Here is a 10881-nt window from a genome sequence, read left to right on the forward strand (position 1 = left end):
TGTTGTTGTTGTTGTTTTTAATACGTGAGACATGAAAGTAGAGGACTATAAGGAGACCAGTGGGGAATTAGGAGATCAGGAAGGACATTGGGAGGTAAATACAAGCAACATATAAGATTCAAGAATGTCATAATGAAATCTAGTTTGTACAATGAATATGCAATAATAATAATAATAATAATAATAATAATAATAATAATAATGAAAAGACTAAATTCCCATGAGCTTCCTGCAGTCCAAACTCCTCAGACTACCACCCCAACCAGTTTTCCAGCACACACCAACCTCCCCAACACACACACACACACACCAGCTCCCACACACAGCACTGTGCAACCCTCGGCCACCCTGTGAGCCCTGTATCTTGGGACAGAAACGCCGAGCTCCTTGAGTGAAGGTGCCCAGCCACCGCCATCTTGGAAGGCACTTGATAAGTGACTGAGCTAAGTCTCACCATCAATAAGTGATAAGGACAGAAGGCAAAACACACACACACACACACATCCCCAGCATGTCTTCAAAACACTTCTGAGGCCTCATCTTAACCTAACTATACACCTCTCCATGCAGTTCTGTCCTCCGAACTCAGAGGTAGAAGGAGAAAACCAACTCCTGAAAGCTGTCCTCTGATTTCCAAATGCGTGCCACAGCACACATATGCACACATATATACTCATACATGCTGCATACATCATACATACATACATACGTACGTACGTACGTACGTTAATAAAAATGATTTTAAGTCTAGGTAAGCCTGAGACCTAATTCCAGGCATGGGGTGGGGTAGAGTTTATCTTCCCCATAGAAAGCACACCGCATGGATCTGGTTAATATCACCAAATACACAAAAAGCAACCCTGTAGTGTCTGATCAGAAACTGAGAGTAAAAGGCTGCCTGCAACAAGTACAGGTCCAAACATTCAGCAACCCCCTGGGGGGGGGGAGCAGGCAGCAAGGGTCAAAGTTCCCCCCAACCTGAGAACAGCTGACCCTTAGGTTGGTCCTCTAGTCAGCCACCTGCTGTTCTACAGTCCCTGTCCTGATGGGTGGTCTGCTGGCTGCCGCCAATGGTTTACAGCCAGGTGCTTGGCCTGAGGTGCAGGGATCTCCTGGGCATTACTTGCAGCCTTGGTGTTTCTGTTCCCAAAAGCCAGAGAGAGCTGTGATACAAGTGAAGATATTTTTTTTTCCTCTCTCCACCAGCTGAGGGTAGCCTAGCAACATTCCTGGAGGCCCCAAGATCCCTTGATAACTTCACCCTGGTCCAAAACGAAACAACCGGCTGAGGCATGGACCACACATGGTAGCGTAGAAAAGGAGGGTAAGGTTAAGGTAAGCTGGCTATCCCCTGCGACTGACCTGTATCTCTCAGAGGAAGATGGTTCAACTTCCCTTTAGGAACTGGAGAGGAAGACACCTGTGGCTCCTCTCAGACTCTCAAGCAGACGGGACTGGGCTGCTAGCATGAAACCTGCCTAAGCTCTGCCTCACCCCTGCCCGATCTGATAGGCCCTGCTCTCCCGCCTGCGGAAGAAGGTCAAACTCCAACACCTCATCCCTTCCACGGCAAGCCTACATCACTTATGCTCTCCTGAGCACTGGAACTGCCAAGGTGGGGGTGGGGGGGAGGGGGGAGGCGCTGGGAAAAATCAAGAAGCCAACATATGGCAGACAGCTACCACAGCCAATTGCTGCCACTGCTGCTGAAGATGCCCATGACACATCTCAGACTGAGAGTCCTCAGAGCCCGGCTCCAGATTTGACAGAAAGTGCCGAAGCACCCAGTGTCCCGCCCCACACGAAGCGGGTGACTAAGTCACACACTTTCCTTTGTCTGCTTTCCAAAGCCCTAGTTCTCAAAGGCAGCAATGTGACAAGCGACACGCAACCCTGGGACATAGCAAGACACGAGGATAGCACTAACACGAAGCCAGCTAGTCGCCTCCCCGAGACGTGGCCTTTAGCTTTCTGCCCATGGCCAAAACAGCAGCAGCTGTTGCCAGGGGAGACAGGGTGACCCAGAAGCGTGGGCACAAAATCCAGGATGGAAATCCACCTTTGTCTGGATCCACCCAAACAACTAGGTCTCTCTAGTTCAGAAAAGATGAGAGAAAACAAGCTCAAGGCTGGGAGTGTAGCTCAGTAGCAGAGGACTTTCCCAACATGCAGGAAGCCCTGGGTTTGGTCCTCAGTGCATCCAATGAACCAATGAACGAAAACCTTGCTTCCATACTCTGCCTTCTAGTGCAGGGTAAAGGTGCCTAGTCCTAGGAGGCTGTGGGGGTGGGGGGTAGTTAGCCTGAACTCTCAGAAGAAGCACACCCATGTTCACCTGCCTGTGGCTGGGAGGGTTGCAGGGGGAAAGCGAGGTCAGAGGGCAAATGCAGATGAGGCAGGCACAGCCTCCAAGCTGACCCTAGCCCAAAGATTAACCAAGAACCTTGCAGGCAGAGATCCGCCAGCCACCCTGGATAAGGATGCTTCTGGCACAAAACAGCCTTGGAGAAAGGCTATGCTAGATCCAATCTTATGTTTCGCCTCTCTCCTCTGAGTTCTGTCCGGTTCTAAAGCAAGATCATGTTAGTTAGACCTCCGCTGCCTCTTCTGATTTCCAGGACCATCTTCTTCCAGGCCTCCATCAGGCCGTAAGACAGTGCCTTGTAAATTGTGAAACACTTTGCACAGCTGTTTCATAATTGATATCACTTGGTGGTGGTGGTGGTGGTTCCAAAACATAAAGCAATCAGTCAGGGTACACCCAGGCAGATTGGGAGAAGGCCGCTTCTCCAGATCTGACAGAAACCTATGAGGCTCAGTTAACCCAGGAGAATGAGGAGTCAGAACTGGAGCCTAAACCCAGGCGCCTCTGACCATAACACCACACCACCTCCCCCCACGCCAGCTGGCAGAGGCTCAAAGGCAAAGCATTCTTCCCAGACAACTTACTGCCTTCCCTACCCCTCACTGATGGCATCTACCTACCCAGGTTTGGGGGTTGGTTTTGTTTTGTTTGCTTTGGGGTGTGTGTGTGTGTGTGTGTGTGTGTGTGTGTGTGTGTGTGTGTGTGTGTGTGTGTGTTTGCTTTGTTTTGTTTTTAGCTATTTTTAATTTGGTACTCCCACCATCTGTGGTGTTTATTTCCAGGAAAGGACGACCCTGGGTCCCTGTGGACAGATGTTGTTTTCTGCGTTACTGTCAGGGCAGGCAACCCATACACAGCTTGCCTTGAGCACGTGGCCAAATATGAGGCCACCTCGGCACAGAAAGATGATGACCTCTCTGCTATCTTAGGTCCTAGGAGCCCTCTCTCCATTCCTCTGCAGCCTGGGACATCCCACCCCACCCCAAACATCTCCACCAGCCCCTCCTCTGGAATCAGTCTTTAAAAGGTGTCTGAGAAGAGGAAGCAGAAGGCTAAAGTGCTCTCAACCTTAATGCCCAGACTTGGCTAAACTCTGGAAGGCCCTGGGAGTGAAGTCACTGACCCCTTCCATCAGCCATCTGTGAGCTCTAGCCCGATGGGAAGGATAAAGGAGGTCAGGGCAGATGGCAAAGCGCTTTGGGAAAAGAGGGCTCTACAGGAATGCAGGGCCGATGGGAGGCCAGCTCGGGGGTGTTTTGTTATCTGTCTGAAGCTGCCTGCTCGGTTTTAGGCACCTACAAACTCTGGATTAAAAAGAAGGCAAACCAGGCAGGGGTGGGGGTGGGAGGAGGGAAAGCCCCTAGTTTCTACCACTTGTTTCTCTCGCTTCAAAGTCGGTGCTTTGCTCTGCAACTAAGTGCGTGCGTGCATGCGTGCACAGGGGGGCGGGAGGCTGGCACAACCAAATCTAAAAATACTCGATAAAAAATGCTAATCCCAAGGCAAAGAAAGAGCGAAGAAGGAATCTGTCAATCAACGGGCTCCCGCTCCTCACCCACAGCTGTACCGACTGCATTCCTGTAGACGAGGAAAAGAAGTGGGGGAACAGAGCTGAAGAAAAGAAAGGGACACACGCCACCACCTCCACGAGCGCAGGGCGGGAGGCGGCGGAGGAGGAGGGGCTCGGCCGGCAGAGCCGAACAAAGCGGGGCCTCCACTTGGAGCCCAAAGCCCCGGGAGGTTGGGGGGGGGGGCAAGCTCAGCAACAACCCCCGCTGCCCAGAGGCAGCTGGCGATCGTTGGGGTCTGTAAGCCAGAGCGCCGTATGGAAGCCTGGGCTCTAAGCCTGGGCAAATCCGAAGGTTTTGTTTTAGGTCCCTCCACCCACTCCCGGTCTCCTACACGCGCGCGCGCACACACGCACACACCCTCCCTCTCCACCCCGGCCGCGCTAGGGGGCTGGGCCGGCGCGCCCCCCGCCGCTCCGAGCCCCCACCTGGGGATGGTAATGCACTTGGTGTTCACGTTCTGCGTGGTGATGGCTTTCTCCAACTCGTCCAGCTGCCCCGTCTTCTTGAGCTTCTTCACCAAGCTCTTGACCGCCTTCTCGCACCACTTCTCCTCCTGCCCGTTCTGCTCGCCCTTCTTCCAGCCCAGCAGGCGCTTCACGATCGGGGGGGTGAAGGGCAGGATGGACGACATGGCTGGCACGGGAGGGTCACCGGCGCCCCCGGCCGGGCTGGGCGCACTGGGGACGCCGGGGGCGCACAGGGGCAGCTCGGCCCGCGCGGCGCCCGAACTTCGCGTCTAACTCTGGAGAACTTGCCCGGGCGTCCGGGCCAGCACCGCGGCGCTGCAGCTGCGGGGATCTGGAGCACAGCTGCGCCCGAGCGGCTCCACGCGGGCGGGCGGACGAACGGACGGACGGACCGACTGGCAGGCCCCGGGCGCTGGGAGCGGAGACGGCGGCCGCGAGATTCGGAGTGGCAGTAGAAAGTTTGGGTTTCCGCACGGGGTAGCTGTTTGGGTGCCGCCTCCGGGAAGGAAAGTCCAACCCCCAGCCAAACTTTGCCTGCCTGGATAGCTTGGGTGCGCAGATCCCTCCGCCTCTGCAACCCTGCTCCTCCTCCTCCTTCCCTCCAGCGCTCGCTGCCTCTCAGGGCCCGCCAGGGCCGTGCAACCGCTCCTCTCCCGCCCGCCCCAAGTCGACGTTTCACGCAGCTCCGCTTGCAGCCTCCTTCCCAGCGCTGTCGCCGCCCCCTAGCCGCCGGGGCTCCCCGCTCCTCCCCCGCGCCCTGCTCCGGGGAGGACCCGCGGCCTTCCCCGCCCCGCGCCGCCAAGCGCGCCCACGTGGGCCACCGGGCACGGCGGCGGTCAGCTCTGCCAAGTGCCGCGGGACGGGACTCCTGGGGACTCAGCCCTCGAGACGCCCAGATTGCAGGGACTTAGAGAAGGTTAGGTCGCAAGGAACAGGCGCGGCCCGCCACGGCTTGGCTGCACCCGGGAGAGGACCTGGGCGCAAAGAGGGGTTCAGGAAGACTTCAGGCCCAGAAAGCTGAGGCGCGCTGATTTCGCTCAGTGGTCGGCCGTTTTTCCTTTGGTTTGGTGTTTTGTTTTTGTTTTCCTGCTGGGTGAGATCGGGCCGGCTGACTGCCGGTGACTGCGGAGGAGGGAGTTGGGGAAGAAGAGAAGGAGACTTGAAAGTGGTGTTAAGAGACCTTGGTGACAACTTGAACAAAAGCTGGAGCCAGGGGTCCCCTGGGCCCAGTGAACCAAGCTCTTTGCAGAAAATGGGCCTCAGAGACATCTGTTGCGTTCCTGAAGGAATGAATGGGGGGCGCTTTAGGATTTTTTCTTCGAGGGCGGGGGGAAGGGGAGAATTAACATTGCCGGGTGTTACAGAAGATCCGACAATCGACACCAAACAAGCATGAGAGCTTTGTTTACAAAGCTGTGAACTCGAACACACAAAATGAAGCAAGCCGGGAAGTTTATTCAAAGATAGCCAAGGTGGGAAGCCAAGAGAACCTGACTTTGGGAAGCCCTGCCCCCCCACCTGTTGCCCCCCCCCCCACTAGCCCAATTCAAGGCTAGTTGCTCATGGTCTTTCCACGGCTTTGGGCGTTACAGCAGGCCCTCAGCTCCTTTTTCCTGTTGCAGCCTTCATATCAGGCTAGCCCGGTAGCCAAGGCTATGGATTGTTTTTAACAGCGCAGCGCAAACCAACACACACACACACAATCCGTGGTGAGAAAGACGTTATTTGCAAACCAAGAGCCGCTGGGAGTTACAAAGCTCTATGAGGTGTGGCCAATTCCACTAAGCCAGCCCAGAAGCTTCAGGGGCCGGCAGCTCTGTCACCAAGCCTGCCCCACCGCCAGCCAGCTTGTCAGAGGCTGTGGTTTCTCTCTTCCGCTTCCCTGAATACCCAGTCCTTAAAGGAGGATCCCTGAGGCTCAGTGGACCTTAATGTGCCGGTTCCTGCACTCTTATTAAGATGGTGGCTGCAGCCTCGACTTCCACTCTCTGCTGGTGACTGGAAAGGAAGGAGATCTGTTTTTGTTTTTGTTTTTGTTTTTTTTTCAAGACAAGGTTTCTCTGTATATCCCCGGCTGTCCTGGACTGCGTTCTAAATCAGAACAGAGCTGGCCTCGAACTCAGAGATCAGACTGCCTCTGCCTCCGCAGTGCTGTGGTTAAAGGTAGGGTGGTGTTGGGGTCCCTTAATTGCTGTCTTCAACCCAGACAGTCCAATTGCTGCAAGCGAAGTGTTGGGAGGCTTAGCCCCAAAGGACTAACGAGGATTTAAACCCAGGTTTTTGAGATCTTGCTACTGGCCCTAGAGTTGCAAAGGGCAGCTGTGACACAGTTTGCAAAACAAAAGCTCTACCACAGGTGCATAATTACGACATTGCCTGAAATGTTCTCAGGCCGTTTCCTCTCCACCTCCTAGGGTATTGGGACTTCGCAGCGATCCAGTACAAGTGGATCCACTCCGGAGGCCAGTTTTGATGCCATGTATGAAGAAGGGTAGCCCGGGGACCTGGCTCAGTCAAATCCTGCGCGCATGCACACACATTCTCCCTCGCTCCCTCTCTCTCTCTCTCTCTCTCTCTCTCTCTCTCTCTCTCTCTCTCTCTCTCTCTCTCTCTCTCTCTCTCTCTCTCTCTCTCTCTCTCTCTCTCTCTCTCTCTCTCTCTCTCTCTCTCTTCCATGTCACAAGTATACTACTTGTTGGGAAATCCACAATGGAAGAGGAAGGTCCCTATCACAAGGAGCTCGCAGCCCAGAAAGCACCAAGGGATAGGAAGGTGTGCTTAGGTGGGCAGAGGAGGGCAGAAAGTGGCCTATGTAATCAGCATCTCCCAGGAAAAGGTTAATTTTTAGCCAGGCAGTGTTGGCACACGCCTTTAATCCCAGCACTTGGGAGGCAGGGGGGGGGGGGCCGGAAATAGCTGAGTTCAATACCAGCCTGGTCTACATGGTGAAATTCTGTCTCAAAACAAACAAACAAACAAAAGTTATAGCTAACCTGGACATCAAGCCGAGTAAGGCAGCCAAGCCATGTCCAATACTCTGAGGCTCCATCTCTCACCAACCTGCCTTTGAATGTTGGCTCTTGACCCTTCAGCACTGCTGAACCAATACTCTCTCACCTGTATAGCAGGTAGAAAAAAATCGTTAGAAGCATTAGGATAGTTCTCCAGGACAAGTCCCTGAAGCCATGTCTAAGGGAAGCTATTTGCACCTTGGAGGAACCTGAGAAGGGAACAGAGGAGCTAAGGAGTGGAGACAGGAGCAGAATCAGTAGCATGGAAGAGCCTTTACATTGCTGAGGCCCCAGAAGGTACCACCATGGGGTGTTTCCCCAAGGGGAGGAAATAACTAGTCAGACCCACTTTGTGACTGAACGACTTTCTGGCCTTGCCTTCTGTGCCAGCATCCATGTGACAAGGACCACCTACCTGGCTTGCAAGAAAACTGCTGGACCCACCGACCTACAGATCTGAGAGTGTCATTTCTTATCTCCATCTTTTCCCTCCAGTCTTCCTGTGAGAAAGTTTGAGGGCACAAGGCCAGTATCACAGAGCTCTGGACATGGGGGAGGAAGAGAACAGACCCCTCTGCCTTGGGCGGTGAACAGGTGGGTGGCTCGTGTTGGCTAGAACTCCAGCTGGCACCTGGTCCCCTGGGACCCAGCCAGGCCTGCCTTGCAGACTTTGTCCTTGTCCTTGGGAGGAAAACATTAGCCCAGTTAATTTTTCATAGTAGCGAGTGCAAAGTTCAGGGGAGGCAGGGTAGAGGGTGGAGACGGCTGTGTCTCCCTAGGAATAGACAGCACCCTCAGGTCAGAGCCTAAGACGCGCACGTGCTGAAGTGTGTGCAGGTGGGGGTTGGACCATGCAAAGACGCGAACACCTGGCTGCAGTTAAGAGATTTGGTAAGCAGGTGGTGAATCTAGAAAGAGCGTTGAGAGGGCTCTGCCTACACTTCACACAGAGGAGTGACATCTGTTGAAGGTAGGTGGACAAGCCAGGGCTGGATTGTCATCAGAGGACCTCATCCAGCAGGCGACCTCTGTCTATGGGCTTTTTCTAGAAGTTTTTCATAGTCTATACCCCAGGTGGCCCTCCTAGAACCCTAAAAACCTGGGTTCAACATAGCGCTCCATGTCCAGCTGAGAATCAATTCCTAAAGGTTGCCCTCTGACCTCCATGGCACGTGCCTGCCTCCCATAAGTGAATATACATACACAAATACACAAATTTTTAAGTAAAAACATGGTTCCAAGTAAAATCGATAAAGTAGTAGTATCACACTATGTATATAAAACTATAAAGAAAACACACAGCAAACTACTCCATGCCTCTTAAGCTGGGGTTTTTTTTTCTTTAATGGAAAATGAAAATGTTAGAATATGAAGGAATTGGACCATGTGCACATTTCCACCTAAAATAGAAAATGATATTGCCTTTGTGGAGAACAGCATAATAATTACTTAAAATATTAACCATAGAATTGCCATAGGGCCCAATAATTCCACTTCTGGGCATTCACACACACATACACACACACACACACACACACACACACAATGAAATCAAGACTCCAAAGAGTATTTGCACACCAATATTCATAGCAACATTATTTCACAATACCCAAAGTTGGAAACCCCACAAATGACTATGAGCGCATAGACAAAGCGTGTTCTGTATACACAGTAGAATATTATTTGACTGTAAAAAAGAAATACTGATTTGTGCTGTGACATATATAAACCTTGCAAACTCTCTGCCGAGTGAAATAAGCTAGCCGTGAAATGACTAATGCTGTGTGATTCATGTTTATAGAGACAGAAAACAGGTGGTGTTTGCCAGGAGCTGAGGAAAGTGGCGGAGGGTACTGTGAGCTAGTGGGGCCCTTGAGCGTCAGGTGATGAGGATGAAAGGTTTCTGAAGGTGGTGAGGGTTCTTCGCAGTGTAAGTGTAGGCAATACTCAGAATCGTGCACTTAATATGGGGAAAGTGCAGCTGGAAAGATGGCTTGGCAGCTAAGAGCGCAGGTTGCTCTCGCTGGGGACTGCAGTCCTGTTACCAGCACCCACATGATGGCTCACAGCTGCCTCACTCCAGCTCCAGGAGTTCCAGTGCCCTCTCTTCTGGCCTCTGTGGGCGCTGCATATATATGGTGCACTTAGAGGCAGGCAAAACACTCATAAAAATAAAATACTTGAAATGCGTAAGGTGTCTGGTATATTTTTTAGTAAATAAAATAGGAATTAAAGGCAAAAACATATTGGACACAATAGAATAGATGTTTGAGGGTGGATATATGGATAGGAAAATAAAGGCTGAAAACAAGAAAAATAAATGCAGAGATCTGTACTGATCCATGCCCTGTGTTAGGAAGAATATGTTTAGCCAAATTCTTCAGTCGAGCTTGGCAAGGCTAAGGTGTTATGTTCAATATACAGCATTAGTGTATTTTTTAAATACACTAAAAAAATGATAATTTTTATGGCTTGCTCAAAGGACAATGCCTACGATTTCCAGCCCCACCTAGTTCTGGGATCAAGATCTCTCACAAATGGCGAACCCAGTGAAAATGATATTAAATACTTCCCTAGGGATGTCCAGGCCCAGGTATTTTCCCTGACATCCTAGGAAGCAAAGGATCGGGACAGTGGCATTGATGGGTCTGCTCTGCATGAGACTCTCAGATTTCAAGGATGAGGTCATTTTTCAAGGTTTTTATAGTCATGGACTGGGGGTGTGGCTCAGTTGGCAGAGTGCGTGTCTAGCATGCACAAAGCCCTGGGTTCCGCACCCAGCACCGAATAAACTAGGCCTGGTCACACATGCCTATAAATCCAGCACTCAGGTGGTTGAAGGCAAGAAGAACAGAGTTCAGGATCATCCTGGGAATGTTCCAGGGCAGCCTGGGTTACATGAGACCTTGTTTCCAAAAAAAAAGAAAAAAGAAAAAAGAAAAGAAAAGAAAAAGAAAAAGAAAAGAAAAAAAAAGAAAGAAAAAAAATTTATCATAGTCTCTGTTGTTACCACTGTTTCATAAAAGACAGACCAGAACCATTGCTGGCCCAAACTAGACTGGATATTGACCCCTGGTCCATGGCTGCCAGCCCAGACTGGGCTCCTCTGTCACCAGAGCCCTTGGTGGAATCTCCAGTGTTGATCATGGAATATCCCTGGAAGATCAAGGTTCTGGCAGAAGGGTTGAGTGTGGCCACCATCCAGGGAAGGTACGGAAAGGCCCCGGGAGCAGGACCAAGGCTGCAGCAGTCAAGGCAGCTCTGTGGGTCAGTGGTTAGAGCCCAGGTCAGGTCCATGGAACTATTTTGAGGTTCCTTGCAGGATCTCCCTCCTGCTTGAGAACATGCAGGTCTGACATCTCTGGGGTCCCTCCTGTTCACACCTCTCTTTTCAGAACCCAGCCCTACGTGTTTTAGTGTCGTGGATACATGCCGAGTGCGTTTCCTCCCTGTATTCACATGGTCTT

General features: G+C 51.9%; 1 protein-coding gene across 2 annotated transcripts in view; it reads right to left on the minus strand.

Moving 5' to 3' along the window:
- Positions 1-9598, minus strand: part of SMAD3 (SMAD family member 3) — a 116893-nt gene extending 107295 nt beyond the window's left edge. The window contains exons 1-2 of one of the 2 annotated variants that reach the window (XM_084783899.1): positions 7830-9598; positions 7397-7520 (exon numbers count right to left, since the gene is read on the minus strand). In XM_084783899.1, coding sequence (XP_084640025.1) covers positions 7397-7452 — 56 coding nt within the window. In that variant the 5' untranslated portion in view covers positions 7453-7520; positions 7830-9598. Of the gene's footprint in view, positions 1-4361; positions 5125-7396; positions 7521-7829 lie in introns of those variants that run through there. The other variant, XM_084783898.1, reaches the window with a different exon arrangement.
- Between the last annotated feature and the right edge of the window lie 1283 nt (positions 9599-10881).

This window comes from Acomys minous (genome assembly GCF_964271855.1).
Source record: "Acomys minous genome assembly, chromosome: 5".
NCBI classification, from domain to species: Eukaryota; Metazoa; Chordata; class Mammalia; order Rodentia; family Muridae; genus Acomys; species Acomys minous.